The 21636-nt window shown below is 47.7% G+C and overlaps 1 protein-coding gene across 24 annotated transcripts in view; it reads left to right on the top strand.

The window, feature by feature from the left end:
- The window catches only part of LOC121934166 (microtubule-associated protein 4-like), a 275880-nt gene extending 255443 nt beyond the window's left edge, over positions 1 to 20437 (top strand). For 19 of the 24 annotated variants that reach the window (XM_042474322.1, XM_042474342.1, XM_042474343.1 and 16 more), the window contains 5 exons: positions 2353 to 2445; positions 6609 to 6689; positions 8595 to 8676; positions 9916 to 10028; positions 12236 to 20437. In XM_042474322.1, coding sequence (XP_042330256.1) covers positions 2353 to 2445; positions 6609 to 6689; positions 8595 to 8676; positions 9916 to 10028; positions 12236 to 12499 — 633 coding nt within the window. In that variant the 3' untranslated portion in view covers positions 12500 to 20437. Of the gene's footprint in view, positions 1 to 2352; positions 2446 to 6608; positions 6690 to 8594; positions 8677 to 9915; positions 10029 to 11581; positions 11745 to 12134 lie in introns of all 24 variants that reach the window. The other 5 variants (XM_042474341.1, XM_042474333.1, XM_042474336.1 and 2 more) reach the window with 4 other exon arrangements.
- The last annotated feature ends 1199 nt before the right edge of the window (positions 20438 to 21636 follow it).

The raw sequence follows: 21636 nt of genomic DNA, 5'->3' as shown, positions 1-21636 counted from the left end.
TATTTGCTAGAAGAGGGTAGTGGGATGAGGACAGATGTCCTAGTAGAAGAGGCCAGGAGGGCTTCTGTGTGCAGCCTTGTTGATTAGTTCATGCTAGTTTCTCCCAAGCATGTACATCTTTTCCTTGCCCCTGGTATGAATGGAGGGAGGAAGAGCCAACTACTGTGAAATCCTACCCACTTTATCATCAGACAGGGGGCACTGGATCCATTGCCCCACTGTCATGGAAGCCAGCAGGGAATCATGTTCCTGTGGCCATGTGCACATGAAATGGGTTGTGAGATTAGAAAGTGGGCAGCCACCCATTTCCCAGTTTCCGTTTCCTTCCAAGCCATTTCAGGTGCACACGGCAGCAGGGACATGATTCCCTGCTGGCTTCCATGTCAGTAGAGCAAATGAATCCATTCCAGGCCTTTAAAGAAGCTCTCCCCAAATCAGGTTCAGCATGGGCTGCTCCTTTAAAACCTGGATTGTGACCCAGGTTGGATTCACTGTCCCACTGAAATGGGAGTCCCTCAGTGAGCTTCCCTTCCCTTTCATTTTGGATGTGTTCACAACTCTGGACACTGGAGTCTGGTTCTCACAGACCCACTGGAGGCATGGATGGGTGAGAAGGACCATGCCTGACACCACTTCTCCTCTGTGCATTCAGTGGAAACCCCCATTCGAGGGGTGTATCTTGGTGGAGGCAGTGCAAAATGAAGACATTGCCCCTCCAAATAAGAATTATGCTCCCCCATGATTTTTCCTTCAGTCCCCCAGATTCTAGCAATGCAGTGATTTAAAATATCAGTTCAGCATTTAGGAACATTGTTTAGAGCATTAAGAGAAAAGGGGAAGGCATGGAATGCAGACACAGCAAATAAAGAAGTTCTGGTTTGAATCATTTTCAGTTTCTATAATGTTTTAAATCTCTAGGACAAGGAACATTTCATGGAGGGACAGTCTCCAAACCTATCCTCTTGCATCGAGGTATAACTTTTAGATCAGTGGTTCCCAACCTTCCTAATGCCGTGACCCTTTAATACAGTTCCTCATGTTGTGGTGACCCAAACCCATGAAATTATTTTCATTGCTACTTCATAACTGTAATTAAATAGATGTTTTCCAATGGTCTTAGGCGACCCCCATGAAAGGGTCATTCGACCCCCAAAGGGGTCCCTACCCACAGGTTGGGAACCACTGTTCTAGATGGATGTGTGTAAAAGCAACTACACTGTGGAGTCTTGACAACTTAACAAACATTTCTTTGTGAGCTGCCTTGGGTCCCACTCTGGGAGAAAGGTGGCATACCAATAAAATAGATAACACATGGAGTTACAGCTCATCAGGCCTTGCTTAGAGGAATAATGCCTCCAAACCTCAAACAAGACAGTACTACAGAGAGGAAAAAGAGAAAGACCTGGGAGTGAGGAAAGCTAGGCTTAACATGTTGGGCTTGGAGTAAAGGCCTTTCTTTAGCATGTGCCTTTTTTGTTCTATTTGAGCTTCCTTGCTTGGGTCTTGCTTGCTGTGGGAGGTAAGCCCAGGGTCTTAGGGTCTTACCTCTCCCAGAAAGCTAAGCATAAAATGAATGAGACTCCTTTGTCAAGATGTGAGAAGCCTCCTCAGTCAAGAAGCCTGTGGAAGTGAGGCAGTCAAACATTTCCTCTCCACTGTTGTGTCTTTGGAGGTAGTACATAATGCAAGGAAAAGTGGGCTGAAACCCTTTCTAGTTGTTTTTCTCCTTGTACCTGAAAGGAAGTTTGGACAAGGCTGGGTCTTGACCTGATCCAATAAGGCACTTCAACAGAGAACTGTAAGAAAGACTATCTGCTCTGGACCGTGTGGTGTAGATCTGTGATACCCAAATTGCTAAAAACACTTCAGATAGGCAGTTTTCCTTTGCAAATTGCAAATAGTTGGTCACTCCAATTCTAGCAATACATTTGACCAAGTAAGACTGAACATCCATCCCAGCAGAATCCATTGGGAGTTTGTGCTTTACTGCCTTTTAAGCCAGTAAAAGACACATCTTCCACTAAGGGCAGGGCAAGGGGTGTATTGATAAAGACTAGACAGTTGAATGTACTTGGGGGGGCTTCCCTCAGTGCTCTCGCCACTTAGCACCGTTTGCTTAGCTGCCATGTTGGTTCATTTGCTTTCCTCTTTCTCCATTCTCTCTCTTTCTCTGTCCCTTCCCTGTCTGCGTTTGTTCACACGTAATTCCCTGGAGGCAGGGTTCAAATTCTAACACCAGCTCTCTTGTCTCCCTGTCTGTTCATCCGCCGTGTCATGCGTGTTGCTCCCTTGAGAGAGTTCTAACCAGCCCTTTTCCCTTGTGTTGTTTTCTCCATCTCTGTGACGCTCCAGGTCCAGATAGTCTCCAAAAAAGCCAACTACAGCCACGTCCAATCCAAGTGTGGGTCTAAGGACAATATTAAGCATGTCCCTGGAGGTGGGAATGTAAGTATGAGGGGCTCTGGACAGCTGTCTTTCTACTAACTCACTCCTTTTTTCTTGTTCTGGTTTTGACTGGGGTGCGTATGTGTGATGCGTGTGTTTCTGTGCCCCCCTCCCCCCGCCCCCAATACATTATTAAAGCATTTCATAAGAGACCTCCAGCCTCCAAATTAGAAGAAGGAGTGGGAGAATTTGACTAGAGTTAGAGCAGTTGGACTTGGGGCACCTTAAAACAATAATGGCCAAAGGGGAAGATTATGGAACATGATGTTGGCCTCAGCAGCACTTTGTGGCAAACAGGGATGCTTTCTCAGGAACAAGGTGTTCCAAAGAGACCTGTAATTTGAGAGACATGAGCATCGTCTTCTAGAAGAATACCTGAGCTAGGGAAAAGAAGGGTTCTGACACATGTCCATGTCCTGACAACCTCACCCTGCCTCATTTGGGAGTTGCGGCATTTCTTGTGGTTTTGTGGTTGAGATAGGTTCCTACCTGTTGGGGTGGGTTCACTCTGCAGTGCCCCCCTGAACTATAATGCCTAAATCAGCTACTTGTGCTTTTTGTCAATGAATAAACATTGGTATACCAAGAGAGTCCTCCTTGCCAGTTACCCCATGGTCGAGACCAGAGCTTGGGCAACTTACTTATTGGAGGACTACACTCCTGGAAACAGAGTAGTCAACAGCTTTAAAAAGAAAAACTAACCCTTCCAAACTCTACTTGCAGAATGCTTCCCTTTCCTTCTTGGCTTTAGGCCTCTTTTGGATAGTCCACCACAATTCTTTTATTGGGATTTCCTTTTCATAGCCAACATTGAATTTCAGGTGGTTAAAGTAGCTAGTATTTAGTGATACTTTTATATAGGTTATTTGGTCCAGTGGATTGTGATATATTACAGTCCCATGGATTCTGTCAGGCTTCAGGGTCTAGATTTCTTTTGCTGGTAGTGACGTTCATCCAACCCATTCACCTTGTGCTTGGCTGCATGACGAGGAGCATCCATCTGGTGATGGATGAAAGCCCAAATCTACAATTGGATGGCTACAAATGGGCATTACATTTGGCCTAACAGAACCACAGCTGTCTTTAGCTGCTCCTTGGACAACAGTTCAACAAGGGCTCAACCTGTGTTTGGAACTTGCCACTTCAGCCCATGGCTGTATGTGACTTAGTGTTCCTCCTCTATTAAAAATTCAATCCCCATAGAATAAGAGCATATCTAGGGAAAAAGGCTTCCACCCATACTTCTCTCCTTAGTAAGGGACCTTTTTTTTAGAAATATGAAGCAATATCTATTAATGTGAACTCTGTTCCCCGCTGCAGCCTGCCTTGGTGTAGCTGAGACCCAGGCTGAATCTCTTCTCAGTGACATCCAGTCATCTGTAGCAGACCATTTTCCTTAGTGATTTCATGAAATTAATTAGTAATAACGGCAATAACGGCTGGATGCCAGTGGAATTGGAGACAAGTTTAGCTGCTTTCCATCCCCTCCAGAAGACCTTTTCCCCAGCAAAAGAGAATGTGGTTTTAAGTCATATTGAATCAGATTTGCTTCAGTCTGAAATCAGACTAAGTAGTGGAAGTGATCTTGTGGGAGTGAAGCTGGAAGCATCCTGGTGAACATGGTGGAAGAAAGTTAACACCATGAGAAGCAGATGAATGCTAGGCCACTGTGCAGTGTGCTGCTGAATTGTGCGCTTAGCACCTCATTGCTACAAGCATGCGCTTCTCACAGTGGAATACCAGCTAAAATCTCCATTCTAGATATGATGACAATGACAAAGAGAGGGTACCAGAGTGGGAGGTGGGTGTCTCAGAGAAATCACTGTAGTGGAGTGTGTGCGTGTATCTCCCACCCCCATCCCATACATTTCCAAAAAAACTCAGAATGCTCCTTATAAGGGTTAAGACAGGATGAAGCCTTTGACTCCTAGTTGCTTTCTAAGAGTGGCTTGTTCTTGAAGAGGCCATTCCCCTGTAGCTGTGTTCTTGGCAGCCCCACATACACACATGCCGAGATCCCCCATAACTTTGAATATTCTGTGTGACGCTTCTCGGAGGAGACCACAGAGCGGAGGCCAAAAGCTGTGTGGTTTATTCATTGGTGCAGTGACTCAACCAATGTTTTAACCACAAACTTTAAAGGCACGTTTGTCTGTTTGGCAAGATTGCTTTTTCTTATTATAAGGCAAGGGAACAAAGGACGAGAGAATTTGTTACTCTACTCTTTGCACGTAGGCAAACTCAGTGGCAAGTGCTTAACCGTCCCAGCTTCATACTGCAAGCAGACAAACCAGGCAAGGGGAATCCAGAAGCAGAGCCAGAAGGCAAAACAATTATCAAACCAGATGTCTTACCAGCACCAGGGAAAGCAGAGGTCAGGGGACAGGATCCAGAGGAAGAATCCAGCAGCAGTCTGATCTCTTCAGTGGGGACATAGTGAGTCCAAGCCACATCTGCCCCTTGGGGAAATGAGTGTTGCTGTACCTGGCAATCACAAAGGAAGCATGTGGCCTCACTTGACAGCTGTAGCCATGGCTCTTGTGGCTGCCATGGGGGTACATGATTTTGGATTTCACACAGAGCCACTCAGCCCTTGGCTCTATCAGTGTCAGCAAGGCAGTTCCTGTGCCGAAACACCACCTGGCTGTCTGGGGGAGGAATCATATTCCAGCTAGTTTCAAGCTGCTTCCAAAACAAAAGCTTCCCTAATGTGATTGTTTGGGGACTTTTCATATGGGGCCAGCTGCAGGCAATGTGCTCCCTGCATGATTTAGGCCCCTTTTACTATAAAGTTGTGGGTTGCACCTTAGATCACAGGGTGTGTGTGCGGGGGCTGAGATATGAAGAGAAATCTTTTAACCCCTTTGAGACTAAATGAGCAAAAGAAGTTGTAGCATAAGCTTTCATAGACTTGGTCTACTTCCTCAGATGTATAAGGAGCTGAGGAGCAGCATTTTTCCCCCTGAAAAAATAAAGGAATGTTAGCTCAGATTCCCTCTGGCAATTTTCTCTCCTTCCATGAGCTACTCAGCCTCTCCTTTGGAGTTAAAAGCCAGAATCCTTTTCATGCCCTACACTGGTGCAACTGATGGCAAGGTGACAAGGGCAGCAGTGGCCATGATGAATGGAGGGCCTGGAGAAGAAGGCTGCTCAGAGCTGGCAGCTTTAGTCCGCTTTCTCCGGTTGCTGCTGCACAGCCCTGGGACACTTGTGGTTGATTCTCTTTCTGTCTTGGAAGAAGGAGTGGGGTTGGAGGGAGGGAGGGATCCATGGGTTGGGCACATTCGCCAGTAGCCAGTGCCTTTCTAGGCAAAACCACATCTCACTCTGGTACCTGCTTGTTATCATTTGCTTGCCTTTGGGAGCTGTAAACCTTGAGCTTCCATACAACCTTGTGTGGGTGTGTATGTGCCTTCAAGTCACCTATTAACTTATGGGGACCTCATGAATTTCATAGGGTTTTCTTAGGCAAAGATTATTCAGAGATGGTTTTGCCATCGCCTTCCTCTGAAATACAGCCTACAGCACCTGGCATTTGTTGGCAGCCTCTCATCCAAGTACTAGCCAGGGCTGGCCCTGCTTAACTTCCAAAACAAGACATGATCTGGTGCCTTTGGAGGATGTAGGTGGGTTGAGGATCTTCTCCAGGATTGGGCAATTATAACGGAAACCTTTGGGTTCTTTGCGGGTGGGGTCAGAGTGGCTCTAATATATAAAATGCTTCTTTTCTTCTACCTGCTTCTTTCTACACTTGTAGATAGAATCACTTCTCTTGTTTCTCTGTAGACTCTCTTCCTTTCACCCTCTCAGCAACTGCAGCAAGACTCATTGCAAAACCAACCACTCGCAGAGATAAATTCTTGGTGATGCTCCAGCATTATGTGCTAAAACTGTCCCTTTGCTTTCCAACTTTGCTGTCCTGTTCTCTCCACCGCCATCTGGCGCTTCAGAGAACTGGGATGGTGCCCACTCTGGTCTCTCTCTCTCTCTCTTTCTTTCTTTCTTTCTTCTCTTTCTCTCTCTCTCTCTCTGTCTCTGTCTCTTGGAACGGTCTCTGGCCTTCCCCTTCCCAGACTGTCACTTCTTTCCTTTCATCTCCTTGGTCCTCCGTTCCGAGCTCTCCAGCCATGTACTCCCGAGAGTAAAGTGCTTATCATTTTCAGGTTCCAAATGCCCCCAAGCCAGCCACGGGCAGCCACTCCCAGCCGTCCACCGCCCCCAAGCCCAGCCAGGGCAGTACCAATGTGAGTAAAAACCACCACAGCGGCCAGCCTGGCCTTTGAGTTTTCACCTTATTTGTTTTTTAAAGATTTCATGTTATCTTCTAGGGTGACAGTAGTTTGATCCCAGGGTGGCCCTGGCCCTGTTTGGAGCGTGCCCATTGCAGTAGGCTCTCCTGATTCATTCCGATTTCTGCAGAGGACATTTATTCTGGCAGTCCTGTAGCTTTCAAGATGTCTATTGCCAGAGCACCTTTGTCTGCTATGTGGCAGGAGCTTAGCTACTTGTAGAATCCCTCTACACTACTCCACATACATCTCTGTTTGCTGTTTTGAAGGCAAGAGAAGGTCGGCTTCTGCTCAGCAATGGATTAGTATCTGAAATGGCCACCTTTGCTGCCCCAGAATGCTGTTCTGACTCAATGCCCAGAAGATCTAGGGGGAAGCAGGGACTGTTGACACACAAAGTAGGTTGTAAGCCTTAAATCCCTTCAACCACTTCTGAGAGCAGGTTGCACTCACTGAGGAGGTAAAGGGAGGCCTTTACCTGCCAGTGGTTATAGTGAGCCTGGCCTCTTTTTGCTGGTTTTACTGTATTCCATAATTACAAGCCCCAGTGCACAGATTTAACAAGATTGCTTTGCTACAAATAGAAAATACAGCTTGGAAATGTTACACAAAGAAGCCATATGATATTTGTTTAGCCTTAATTTGGTTTTTTAAATGAGTAAGAGTCGCTGTTAAGTAGGTGGCAACATAGCCCCATTTTCAGGCATTAATCTCAGATTTTAAAAACCAAACTAAACCTTCAAAGCACCTTACAAGTGACATTTTTGCAGCAACAGGTAACTATTACTCATTATGGAGAAGTTTGTAATTCTTACATCATTCTTCTCAGAATGTTCCAGCAAGAACACCATTGGCTCTTGTTACTCAAAACAAGAAATTGCTACAAGTAATGCCATTAATGATTTACTCCCAGGCTCCTAGAAAGTGTTAATCAGGGCCAGAATTGCCTAACCCTAACCACGGTTCTTTCAAGAGGCCAGTGCCTATTCTGCTAGTCATCATGGGATCTGGGTTAAACTTGAACAGATGGGGAATGCTGGGGCAAGGCTGGTTCCCAAATGGGTGTGGGACAAGCCTCCGACATGCAGCTTCCCCCCATCCCATCTACCCCACTGCCCTTCATTTCCACCTAACCCCAAAAGGTCACCTTCAACCTCATCTCTTCTTTCCCTTCTGTCCACCCTGGTCCTTGCCTCCTCCCTGCCCTTCGCCCCTCTTCTTCGGACTATATTATGCAGAGTTTCTTGACTGTGCGTAATACATTCTGGGCACATATATTCTGGACTCTTAAGCCCAAGATTTCTTTGTATGCTGGCCAGAGGCTTGGGTTCCATCATGCACATGTCCTTGCATCTGCCACCTAGCATTTTCTAGCATTTAAAACTGGCAGCTGTCTCACTGGACTGGAGGTAGAGCCCCTATGGGTTTAGTATACCAATTACCAGTATATGATGCTAATAGTACTATTACTACTACTACTGATACCATTATTATTGATGTATTGTGCACTTACTGGTGCTCCGCATAATGTCTGATGCCACCACTAAGACACTTGCCTGTCTCCTTTGGCTGTGCTCCTGCCTCTGTTTTTATGCAGTATCCTAACTTTTTAATGCGGATGGGACTTTGAGAAGCCCAGACTGACGGCTGCTTGAGCATCCACCCTGCCGCCCTGTTTTTCCCCAGCCCCTGGAATGGCAGCACCTTGGTCAACCAACAGCCTGGAGGGAAGAGGGTCCAGGAATGGTGGAGGCACGAACAACCTGGCATTTTAAAACTTCTACAGTTGTACAGAGTTTCTGGTGTAGTGTTGGTATTACTTGATCCTGAATTTCCCCCCTCCTTCCTTTTGTTCTGTAGGTACAGATCCTAAGCAAGAAAATTGATCTTTCTAAAGTGTCCTCAAAGTGTGGCTCAAAGGCAAATATCAAGCATAAGCCAGGTAAGCCATGGAGAGAGTGAGTAACTATGGAGGTCTGAGGGATTGAGGTTCACAGAGAGCTCCCATGGAGCAACCTGTCCCTTCTGGCTTTACTGGAGGCTGTTGAGACCTTGCTCATGAAAGAAAGGGTAGGCAGTTGTCAGAGCTAGGCAGCTATATTCATTCAAGGAACCTTGGAGGGCCATCCTCACCACACACCCCAGTTTCTTTTTTTTAATCACAACACACCATAGTTGAACATTTTCAATCCCCCTCCTCCCTTTTTTAAAACCATTTCTGGGCTCTTTTAGGCCCGGGAGAGGCTTGTGATCACTTCTTGTTGTGTAAATGACCTTTCCTGGACCTAAAACAGCCCAGATCTCCTAAAACACGGCAAAATTGCCATTCTCCCCCCCCCCCCCCCAAATCTTATGCATGTAGCCCCTGCTTCCCCCACCCTGGTTTGAAACTTAGGGCTCTTTTGTCAGGCAGTCTGTTCCTGCTAATATTTTTATCCATGGATTCCAACATCCATGTCATGAAAATACTAAAAATATAGTATATATTAATTCCAAAAAGCAAACCTTGATTTTGCCATTTTATATAAGGGACACCATTTTACTGTGCCATTGTATCTAATGGTACCTGAGCATCATGGATTTTGGTAACCATGGAGGGTCCTGGAGCCAAATCTCAGCAGATAGCAAGGGCCCACTGTAGTTGGCAGCCCACAAGTAGAATGTGAACACAGTAGCATCCTTCCACTCTTGTTCCCAGTAACTGGTATTCAGGGGCATACTCACTCTCATCCCAAAGCCTATAACCATTTATAACCATCTAGAGTCTTAGCCATTGATACCTGCGTTCTCCATGATGTGCAGTTGGCAGCCACCAGTACAATATGCATTTGAATCATGTACAGTGTGATGAAATCCACCATGTTGTTGCTTTTGTATGTCTTCAAGTCATTTCCAACTTACAGCAACCCTAAAGTGACCCTATCATGGGCTCTTCTTGGCAAGATTTGTGATTCAGAGAAGATTTGCTACTGCTTTCCTCTGAGGCTGAGAGAGTGAGACTAGCCCAAGGTCACCCAGTAGATTTCCATGGCTGAACAGGAATTCAACCCTGGTGTCCACAGTTACTGTCTAGTGCTCACACCACTATGCAACACTAGCTTTCTTCTTTTTATCTGTCTCAAATTCCCCACCAACACAGAGTCCTCTCCCTTGGAAGAATAATTTTCCTTCTTTGCTCCAGGGGGTGGAGATGTAAAGATTGAAAACCAGAAGTTGAACTTTAAGGAGAAGGCCCAGGCAAAGGTGGGCTCCCTGGACAACGTGGGCCACGTCCCAGCCGGGGGCACAGTGAAGGTATGTGTCAGGCAGCGCCCAGGCATGGATCTCCTCCCTGATCCCCCTGACCTTACTGTGTGTGGCCACTTGTCAGTCCTGTCATCACCCATTGGCACCTCCACATTCATTTCCACGACGCCACGTGAAGGAGGATTCTGAACGGGGTCTCAGGGACTCTCCAGGCTGGGAAGAAGGAAGGGGAGTGGTGCAGCCTTCTCGACCCAATTTAAGGGCTGTATAAATACAGCCCTTGGGGAATTAGAGTCCCCTGGAGACGGAAGACAGCAGCAGTTTGGAGACCTATTCCTGTTCCATCAGTGGAACCATTTGTCTGTTTCTTTGGAGCATCAGTTGCGTCTCAGCCCACCAGTGTCCCCAAGATGAGGTATAACAGAGAAAAACATTTGAAATGTTAAATGTGTGAAAACACACAAAAAAACAAGTTTGAGAGACTGGGATAATATCTTGAGAACTGCCTGCAGTGTATTCCTCTCCTTGCCCATCTTCCCCAACCAATCCCAGCATTGCACACCTGGCATCATGAGCAGCCATAAGGGGCAGAGACTAGAGCTGAGGCAGTCCTTGGCAAGATGGAGGAAGAACGCCCCTCTTTGTCCCTCCTTATCCTGCTGTGCAAGAGACAGTGGCTTTTGGGGCTGGCAGAAAGAAATGGCTGAGGGGCCCTGTGGTGGGAGAACACAGGGAACAAAGCCACAGGCATGTTCCTGGGCAGGTGTGCATTAGATTCATAGAGTTGGAAGATACCACAAGGGTCGTCCAGTCCGACCCTCTGCCCTGCAGGAAGACATGTAGTTGAAGAATGTGGATCTTGAATAAGGTGGGAACACAAAGGGAAGGAGGAAAGTAGTCTCAACTCCAGCTCCCACAGCATAGGTCCTGGTGCTGCCTAAAAGCTGGGCCCCTGGCAGGCTCCCGCATAATGTGTGACTGGAGAGGAGAGCTCTTTGCTGTGTGTTGTGGAGGATGCTGGATATGGATGGTGTCCTTTGCAAAGGGATCCTGGCACACACAGTGCACCCCTTCTTTAACATTCTTCAATACACTTGTGTTTCCCCATGTGGTCATGCAGGGAGCACTTGTGCAGTTTAGTCAGGCAGCCTTGGGCAGGCGGTGTGGGATGTGAGGAAAAGGCTGGGGAGGATCAAGATGCAGGAGAAGATGGGCTTGACTGCCTTGGAGGTGGTTTGGTCTGGGCACAAGGTAGGCTGAGTGAGGAGAGGAGGGTTGAAAACAAAGGCCAGGGTCTTGACAGGAGACAGGCTTGCGCAAAGGCATCCTCCATTCATTGGAGTAAGGAAGTGGCAGCACCAGCAGTGATGCAGAAGGCTAGCAAGGAAGGGCTTGGTGTGGGGAGGAGGCTTTGGGGTGCAGATAAACCAGCTTATCTCAGGAAACAGCCTCCTCCCTGTCACTGTGTCTGGATGGCTCTGAGGGCATGCACTTAGGAGTCGCCAAGTCTCCTTGCTAGCCTGTCTCCATCCCATTCCATCCCATTCCCATCCTTGTATTGACGCCTCATTGTCCTCCCCCACCCCATTGTTTCATTATAGACTGAGGGGGGTGAGGAGGCAGCCCCACAGAACGGAGCTGTGACCGCCCCCCCGCCTGGCAGCGGGGCCATGCAGGAGAATGGCGTAGGGCCAGCCGCGCCCGTTCAGGGCAGTGGTGACCAAAGGGAAATTCAGTGCTTCGACACTCACATACAAGAAACAAGTAAGTGCTGGCTCCTTTGCTCCCCACCGGGCTTTGTAGCAGCTCTGGGGGGCTTTTTGGGGGGGACGAGGGGGAGTGTGTGTGGTTTTAGGGGAAGGGAAGGGAGCCCAAGACTGTCTCCACTCTGCTACCTTATTCAAAGGAACGTTCCCAATGACAGAGGCAGTTGGGGGAAGCATGGGCAGGGGGCACACTGGTGTCTCTCTAGAGGGTCACCTTAAGGTGGGAGGGGGGCAGCGTCCGTGTTAGGAACTTGTTAGATGAGCTGCTAGAGAGTCACATTTCTCCTCTCCCTCTTTTTTTTATTTGATAATTCTGGATGTTTCTTTGTTTGTTTTGGTTATGTCCTGCTAATTTTGTTAATGAAGCCAATTGCCTTTTATTTTCCAGGCATCTAACGATGACATTCTGGTATCGCCTTCCGTCCCTTTGTTCTCTCCCCTTGCCCCCTGCTCCCCATCTTCCCCTTCCCCCCCTGTGTGTCGCTGCAGATTGAGTCCCACAAGCTGAAGTTCCGTGAGAAGGGCAAGGCCCGCACGGACCACGGAGTGGACAGCACCGTAGTCTCCAACAACAACCCCCCCGTCTTTTCCGGTGGCACCTCCCCTCGGCGTAGCACCTCTGTCAGCGAGAGCCTGGGTTCTGCCGCCTCCTCGTCTTTGCCACCTCCGCCGCCGCCACTGCTACTGCCACCGTGGCAGGCTCCCCTCTCGGAAGACGAGACCTCCGCCACTCTGTCTCAGCAAGGCTTGTGACTGTCCCTTTGCTCCCCACTCATCTCCTGCCCTACACGCAAAGCTTGTCTCCCGTAGACTGGAGCCCAGCTTTGGCCCCTAAAAAGGGGGCCGAGTGACCTTCCTCCTGCCCCCCCAGCCCCCCCTCGGTCTTCACAGCCTGCAGCTGGAGCTCTAAGATGGTGCTGATGGAGAGCAGACCAGCTGACATGGGTATCTCCTCTCTGGTTGGGCACACAAATGGCCTCCACAGCCCACATTTATCCTCGCTTTTTCTTTATATTGGTGGGCAGCGGGAGATTGAGGTATGAAATTTGAATGTTCCAGCCCACCCCCCACCCACCCCGGCCACAGAGAAGGTTTTTTCTTGTCTAGCTGTATGAGGAGGTCTGTTTTGCTGTGCCCATGGTGGAGCCTGGTGGCAGTAGCGGGGGGGTCAGCTTTGGCATCTTCTTCCCTGCTCACCCCCTCAATCCTGTTGAATTTCTGCTGCAGCATTTCCTGCTGCCTCCTCTTTAATGCTGGTCTGTATTATTCTGACACATAACTTCATGCTCTTTTGGAACTCTTTTAACTCCTTTAACCTCCTCTCCATTTTTATTTCCCTTCTCCTTTCATCGTGATTTTAAAAAACAATGTATTGCTGATTGCTGTCACTACATCGCAGGCTCACGCTTCCCTCCCACACCCCTTGCTGCCCCCCGTTTCCCCCCTTTGCCATAGGAGAATTAAAAGAACCATTAACCGCTGCTGCTGGCATCTTATCAACATATCCAGCCATTTTAACTGTGTTCTTTTTAATTTTATTCTTCCTCCTTTTTTGTGTGTGGTGGTTATTTTTGTGCGTGTGTTAAAAAATTTCTTTTGAAATGATGGAGCAAAAGTACATTAAGCCATGTCAATTTTAAGAATATCTACGGTTGTGTATTGGGGAGGGAATGGGTTTTTTGGGAAGGGTCATCTCTAGCTGCAGCCAGGCAGAGTCTTTTGTTTGCCAAAGGAGCTCTGAGGCTTGTGGTTTTTGGAAAGAAGGCTCTGTTGCAGGCATCCTATAGGATTTCCCATGGAGCGCTCATTCCTCTTCCCCCCCAAACCCACCCCAGGCTCTTGTCATTTGCTCCTGTAGAGTCAGCTGTGGGGTGGCTGAGGAGGCATGGAGGCATTTATTTTAATCCATGTATCTGTGGGTTTGGCTCGAGCATGTGAATTTTGTAAGAGAAGTAGAACTGGGATGTGGTGTTTTAAGAAGTAAGCTTATTCATGGCAGAGAAGCAATCTAGTTTGTGGGAGCGGGGAGCATAAGGTTGCAACTTAGCAGCTGCGTCCCCCAAACCCAGAGAGACCAGGAGGGTAATTGGAAAGTGTGTGAAGGTGTGAAGAGGCAGCGTCTGGATGGAGTTGGCTAGCTGGCCTAAATGTCTCAAGGAGGGGGGAGTGCTTTTCCTTGGAGGGTGAAACACACACACAGACACCCCTTGCCCTTCGCTTCTTTTCCTTCTTAAGGGAGGGGGCTGGGAGAGTTTGAGCTCCTTTGTTTCACATTGCAAAAATAAAGATTAAAAAAAATGACACTAAGATGGAAATGTAAATAAAACTTTTAAAATCATGCATTGTGAGAGTTGTGAGGAATTCTCATTTAAAACCTGGGAACCCAAACTGCAGGGCACAGAGGGCAGGGCAGAGCGAGAGCCCCGCAGCCGAGCAAAATCCAGGGGTGTCCATTCACACACAAAGACATATTGCACTTGTGGTTGGTTTTTTTATTTTATTTTATTTTATATATTATAAATATATATATTAAAGGTTGCATGATTTCTAATAAAATGGCTTTTTAAACTGTAAGAAGTTTTTTTTTTTGCATCAAAATGGTCTTCTGAATCTCATGAGCACATCTTCGCCACCTTTGCCACCTTAGAACAGTATAAAGCTGTAAGGAGGCCATTGCGCATTTCGCACCTGCAAAGGGAAAGCGATATATAGATAGATATCTATATGTTCCCCTCGCCCGCTTTCCCTGCATCTCCATTTGAGCCTGCTCCCACATCTTCTTGGTGTTGTGAACACTGATCATCAGCCTGGCTTGAGAGCTACAGAGGCTGCCCAATCTCCCTCTGTCTCTTCCCTTGACTCTTCCGTCCTCCAAACCTCAGTTCCATCTTGTTCCACCATGTGCCATGCAGCTTTTGGTGTCTCCAGCAACCATCATGTCCTGTTTCTCCTCTTCCTCCTGTCATGACACTTTTTCTTATTCTCAGGAGGCCATTTGGTGGCATGTCCCAACTTGTGATGAGTGGATTTGGGGACAGAGGGTTCACCATCGTGGATTAAGACAAATGTTTGGCCAGCAAGGCATTCTTCATTCTTCTGCGTGATCCTTGCAGGGATGCACCAAAGTCACGCACCAGCACTTACGCTTTTGCGTGCAGATTCCAGGGAATCTCCCTATTGGCTTATGGCTGTTGTTAGATGGCACCGGGGTCAGTGTCCTCCTGTGCTTGTGGCCTGGAGAGAAACCTGTGAGCAACAACACTGCCATCTTCAGCTTGGAAAGGTCCATGTTGGCCAGCACTGATGAAGCCCAGCCTCCTACGAAGGGAAACTCCGTCTCCTAAGGCCAGACCCCCCATCTGCACCCCTCCTCTTGCATGGTCCCACCTCTTTGATGTCTTATCATTGCCCCATGACAGGATCCTTCCTAGACTCTTGCCAAATTTTAAAAGGCCAGCTTAGATCTTCTGCTCCGCTGACTTCACCCGCTGAGACCAAGGATGGGGTGGGGGAGAAATCTTTGTTCAGGTGTCCCCTTTTAAATGGGGTGCAGGGGGGAGGGGAGACATGTCCCTCCCTGAAAGCAATAATGCAAGAAGGCCAAAGGCCTCTTGAAAATTTAGGGCATGAACAAAACCTGGATTCCAGGTGGATCAGATGCAACTGAGTCAAAAGAGGTTGGAGACCCTTGGCTTCTTTTACCAGGAAGGTGAATTGGAAGCAGGGAGAGCTTGGAGCTCAGATAATTGGCACAAAGTCCCACTCTCTGGGCACACTTCTGATGCCCTTGTTTCCCTCTGTCCCTAAGTTGGGAAAGAGAACCTGGAGAGAATTGGACTCTCCTTTGCTGGAAGTTTCTGTTCTCGCCATTGCGGGCTGCAGACTGATGGCTTTGTTAGAGTCTCTCAGTGGAAAGTCAAATAATGTTTGCACTTTATCTTCTGTGATAGCAAACTAACAAAAAGGCTGAAGCGTCTTGGGGAAAGAGTTGTTGATTCCTTCTCCTTTGCTCCTCAACCAAATTATCATGGGGCTGTTTTCTGCTGCTGCCGCTGACGAGCCATCCATTTCTGGAAATGGCGCTGGTGTTTTTCCTTCTCTTTGCACCCAGTTTGGACTGGAGGATCTGCCGTGCGTGCGCACTCCCTTCTGTGCCATGCACTCACCGACGCGTGTCGTGCCTGTGTTTTAGCTGTAGAGCTCCTGAGTAACTTGTTGGTGAAAGGGGGTTTGTAGCCCCCCACCTTCATGGTTTCTGATGAGGATTTTTTAATAGTGCAATTTTAGATTTCAAAGTGGCTTGTAAGTACTGCAATTCTGGGAAAGGGTTCAGAGCCCAGGGCTTGCCTCCTCCTCCTCCTTTGTGAGGAAGGATGACGGCAGAGGGTTTGTGTGTCTGTGTTTTGCTGCTATTTTTTTAGGTACGATAGAACATCCCCCACCCCACACCCCAAAAATAGCCACAAAGGGTCCCAAGGCAGTGTTTGAAAACCTGGTTTGGACCTTAACTATAGACCTGTAGAGCTTAATGTCATAGAGGCTTGTAAATATGATAATTTTGGGTGGCAAGTTTGGGATCGGGAGACAGGTCTTAACTCTGTGGCCATGGTCTACTGCAAAGTTCTCCAGCAAGAATCTCTATGACCATATGCAGTTGTTGTGCAGGAGCATAGAAACTGACTAAAACATTTGCCCATTCGTTTAAGGAAAGGTCCTGGTAGGATTCTGCTCCTTCCCATAAATAATTATGTACATATTGTACATAGAGAGATGGATTTTCCCCCTCCAAGAAGGTTCCCCTGGAATACCATTCTTGAGGAGAATCACAAACAGCAATTCAGCGTGGCCTAACAAGCCTTCCTTGTGGGTCTTGTGTTGTCCAACTTACAGGTTAGCTGTGCTGTGCACAAGATGGAGAACTGATGTGTTCCACTATGGCAAATATAGGCATAACTGGGCCTGGCAGAGGCAGCAATAGTGTTTCCATCACAAGTGAAGGGATCTGGAGATGACTTGCTTTACGTAAAGTGTAGACTGGTGTTCTGTCTGTGGATCAGTGTTCTCTAGAACATGGATAGGAGAAAAGGTCTTTGGTGCTGGGCATTGAAATCAGGCAACCCAGCTTCAATGGTGGTGGTGTTCATGGACCATGGAAAGATTGATGGTGGTAGGTCTGAGAATGGAGGAGGATTGGGGTGAGACTCTCCAGCAGAGAGAGGGGTGATGGTTGCCTTGTAGGATCCTTTTAGCTATGACTTAGTCTGCTCACTGGAAACCCCCCAGGGATTCCTCAGCAACAAAATGATAGCAGGATGCTGGCTTTCCAAAAACAAAACAAAACCCACATTTCCCAGCATGCCCCAGATCATGGCCCGTGTGGTCTCTTCCAGCTCTATGATTCTATGTTGATCATGTTCCAGATCCTTCAAGGCAGCCGTTTTGCTTGGGCAGCAAGTTGAGTTCCCCTCCATTCCCAGGAGCCCAGAGGACATTGGAAATGGTTAGCTGTGGGGAGAAACATCTGTGCACCCGGGGAACGCCTTTTCTGATGTCTTCGTCATAAGACCTCGTAAGTTTGAGATTTGCTGAGTGAGGAAAGGCCCGATGGTACGGTCGTACGCAAGGGATGGTTGTCTTTTAGATGGCACTTCAGGGGTCAGCTATCTTGTGTGGCATGTTTGCTGACTGTACTCTTGGGAGCAAACATGGGGATGGAGGCCAAGGGGCTTGGATGCCCAGGCATCACATATCAGTGGTACGCACAATAAGAAGGGCTTATCTCCTGCAGAGAAGCAGATAAAAGGTCCCTTGGGTCAGAAGCTATGTGGACCTCTGGTTGTTACGCTCACACTTGCCAAGGAGCCTGGGCTACCTTCTGGATTCTCCTCCCCAGGATAAAAATCCTTGGTTTTCCTGATGGATGGATGCAAGCAAAAGAGAGGTGTATGGCTTTTTTTTTCTTTAATTGCAGCATACTTTTCACTTGCAGGGTGGGCTCAGCTCTGCAAGTTTTGTTAGGTAGCTTGACCAGCTGTGTCTTACCCCTTCCCCATTTCTCAAACCAGCCTCTTTATTTTCATTCTAAAGGCAGCATGGGCACATTCATTTCAACCTTTGCGTGACCCTGCAAGAAATAAATTAAATCTCCAAGCATTTTTTTGTCCAAGCTGAGAAACCACTTGAGGTGGACGGATGGACACTGTCAGTGCTGTTGTGGCGCTCGGCCATCTATAACCCTCAGGGGCCACCGCTTCGTCCCTTAAACAGAATTCGTTTTTAAAAGACTCACCAAACTGATTTTTTTTCTCAACTCTTCCCCAGAAGAAGGGAGAAACTGCACATCCGCAAAGCATTGTGGCCGCTGCTATCAAATTATCTCCTTCATACTTAAGATTTTGAGTATGGTTTTCTTAGCTTGACTTCAGGTTGTGTCATGGCATTACTAAGTCCCTCTCAAATAGCACCTTGGATTTGTCTGGATAAAGTGGACAGTTCCCAAATGTTGTCATGATTGGGGAAGCCATGCCTTCTTTTCTTCCTTTGGGGCTGGCTTGATGGGTTAAACTACCCAAACAATCCTCTCGGTGCGCCAGCAACTTCCAAGAGACCCCAAGGAGGAACTTGGCCAGGCTTGCGCTTGAATGTTCCCTTGTTGTGATGTGAAAGGTTTTGAGTGCTGGGCTGTTAGACTGCAATGCTGTGCTGGGACTTTGTGTCCCGAACCGTGCCTCCCATTGCTCTTTTGTCTCCTCACTGGGTAGCATTTCCCCTGGTTTATTTGGGACGGTGACAGGGCCAGGCACGGTAGTTTACATGCTCAGCTGGCATTGGGAAGGGAGAGGCCCCACGATGAGGATGGAAGGAATATTCCAAAATAGTCAAAGAATAGCTAGAAAATATTTCTTGAGTGTCAAGACACTCTGATGAAGAGAATCCTGGGATGAGGAGGATCTTTTCAGTTCAGAACTTACTCTGCACAAAATTCACACCAAAAGCACTTGCAGTTTTTTGCAAAATAAGTCCCCAACTGCAGCATTTCCAGCACAGAAAATAATACTTCCTTGAAACAGTATAGTCACGCATCCTTGAAGATGATTATTTTATGCAGAGAAAGTGCTGTTTCTTGTGCAAAAAAAAGTGCCAATTTTGCACAGAATAAATCCCAAACTCTGAATAATCTGTTTTGGAGGATTTTTCTTGCAGCAGGAAGAAAAAGACCTGAAATGGCTTGTCATCCCCTCCAAGAACAAAATAGGCAACTCCTACCCAAAGGCTTTTCTTCCTCCTCCTCATGGAGGGTGGACTTCCCAGAGGAAAGCTATCCGTTGGCATATTCCCTACAGGCATTTTGGAGCGTGTGACGGTGTGACCCATTTTGCCTCTTAATAAGAGGTCGGGAAACGGGGACTAAGCAGTACAGTGGTCCCTCAAAAAGCTTCCTTGCACTTATCTGAAGGCTCTTCTCCATGATTGCTATGAAAAGGAGTGTTGTGCAGTAGGTTGAGAGGATGGCTGAACCTTGGGGGATTCAGGGAATGGTAGTCCGACAGCTCTGGAGGAAAGCTGGCTGTGGGCAAGAAACCTGGAGCAGATGGGCCTGATGCTTTCAAGCATTTGCCTGGGTTGTTTCTTCACCGGGTTTGGTAAACTGGTGTTCATGTTAGGTGTGTCCCTTGCCTGACGAGTGCCGAAAAGGGCTCTTTTGTCTGCGAAATTAGTGGTTGTGGCTGTAGGGTTTCCCATAGACATCTATGGTACCACGGGGCTCTCTGAAGGGAATGCCATATGGGGCAGCCGCAGCCGTCCAGCAGTGTTGAATTTTGCCGGTGTTTCCCCTGGCTGCATCTACACTGCAGAAACAATCTAGTTTGGCACCATTTTGACTGCCAGGGCTCAGCGCTATGGAATTCTGGGAGTGGTTGTTCACTACACACTACTCCCAGAATTCTATAGCATTGAGCCATGGTGGTCAGCAACAGTCATCCAGAGGGTGTTTTCTTCATCTTCACCCGGATTGTAGAATGACCTGCCAGAGGCTATTTGACAGCTGAATACGCTGCATAGGTTAAATGTCTGTAGTGCAGCCGCTCACTCACAAACCGCAAGGTTGCGAGTTCAATTCCAGCCAGGGGATCTAGGTCAACTCAGCCTTGCATCCTTCCGAAGTCACTAAAATTAGTCCCCATCTTGTTGGGGGCAGTTGGCTTAAACACATTGTAAACCGTTTAGGGAGTGCTTAAGTGCACCAGTAAGTGGTATAGAAATGTACTTGCTATTGCTGAAGACCAGTCTCTCTTACTGAGCCACAGCAGGTAAAGTGGTATCAAACCAGATTATTCCTGCAGTGCGGACACAGCCCCCGTTAGCCCAGTGCCAATGGTGGTCTTGTTTTAGCAGTGGGGTTGGGAGGGAGGGAGGTTTTCTTTTGGGGGGCACGGATGCATGGGAGGCAGGCGAGGCGGGCGGGTGAGGGGAGCTGCCCAGGCGGGAGCCGAGGGCCCTGGTGGCGGCGCCATCGTTCAGCAGGGCTGGTCCTTCCCACATTTGCTTCTGCCTTTGTGACCTCCTTCTCCCGCCCTTTGACTTGTAATAGTTTGACTGTCTCCGTTAGCAGCGTTTCCGGATTTGATGTTGTGATTCTTCTTACCTGTTGTAAAGGGTTCAAATAAAGCTTCTAGATGTTCAACCTTGGTGGCTGCCCTGGCCTGAGTTCCTTGGTGGTTTTGCCTCCTCTTTCTTCTCTTCTCCTCTCCTCTCCGCCACTACTTCAAACTTCACCTTCTTTGCCTTCTTGCTTTCTTAGTCCAGGGTGAACCAGGTGGGAAAGACCATAGAAAGTAAAATCATAGAACCACAGGATAGAATCATAGAATCATAGAGTTGGAAGAGACCACAAGGGCCATTCCAAAATGGGTTTGGAATTCCAGGCCAATGGAGAGTTCAGCTGCAGGTTTGGCAAACACTCCCACGAATGGAGCGCATGCCCACCAAGACTAAGGAGGGCCTTGGAGCGGGATGCATCTTTGTAAAACCAGAGAGGCACAGATAGCTTCGGGCACAGCAGGGATGTTTTAAAAACTCTATTTCCAGAGAGATGAGTGGGGATGCGTCCAGCTGGTTCTCCATAGCTGGACACCCAAAGGCATCTTCAAAGACCTCTAGGAGCTCCAGTATTATTACGTCCACATACAGGAAAAATGGCTGGACACATCCCTGCTCAGCCCTTTGCCCCACTGCCAACGCAAAAATAGCCATGTTAGAAGGGGCACTTTGCTGCGGTCCTTATGAAGTGACTTGAAGGGGGTTGGTTTTGGTGTATTTAGAATAGAATCTTAGTCCTTCAGCGCAGTTCTGCCAGAAGTCGACCATAGAGTTGTGCTGATGGAGAACCTGGAAGTTCCTAGAGAAAACACTTCTCTAGGCATTGCAGGTTCTCCAGTGTTATTCTGTGGTCAACTTCTGGCAGATGTTGACCATAGAGTTGCACCAGAGGACCTGGCGATTCTTAGGCCAAAAGAAGAGTGCTTTCTTTATTTACAGTTCATGAGGGTCCTTCACCCCTAACCCCAGCGAATGCGGAGGGGCCGCAGTAATGCAGAAAACACCATCCTGTGTGTTTTTCTTCTCATTTCAGGAAAAGCCAATAGTCCAGCTTTTGCGTCTGGGGTGAGACTTTTGGCCCTCATTGCTGTCAGTTGGAAAGCTAACATCTAGCGTTCCTCTAGCTCCAGAGACTTGGCTTCAGAAAGTCTCATTTTTCATCCGACACACAGTTCTTGGTTTCGTTATTATATTGTCTCTGCACTTTGAATGTTCTTTATTTTTAAACTTTAAAATGGTTATTCTCTCTGCACTTTGGCTGAGCTGCATGAGGGGAAGGGGGCTTTGTT

Source organism: Sceloporus undulatus, chromosome 6 (genome assembly GCF_019175285.1).
Source record: "Sceloporus undulatus isolate JIND9_A2432 ecotype Alabama chromosome 6, SceUnd_v1.1, whole genome shotgun sequence".
NCBI lineage: Eukaryota > Metazoa > Chordata > Lepidosauria > Squamata > Phrynosomatidae > Sceloporus > Sceloporus undulatus.
Note: the sequence above shows the minus strand (reverse complement) of the source record. Positions and strands in the feature narration are given on the sequence as shown.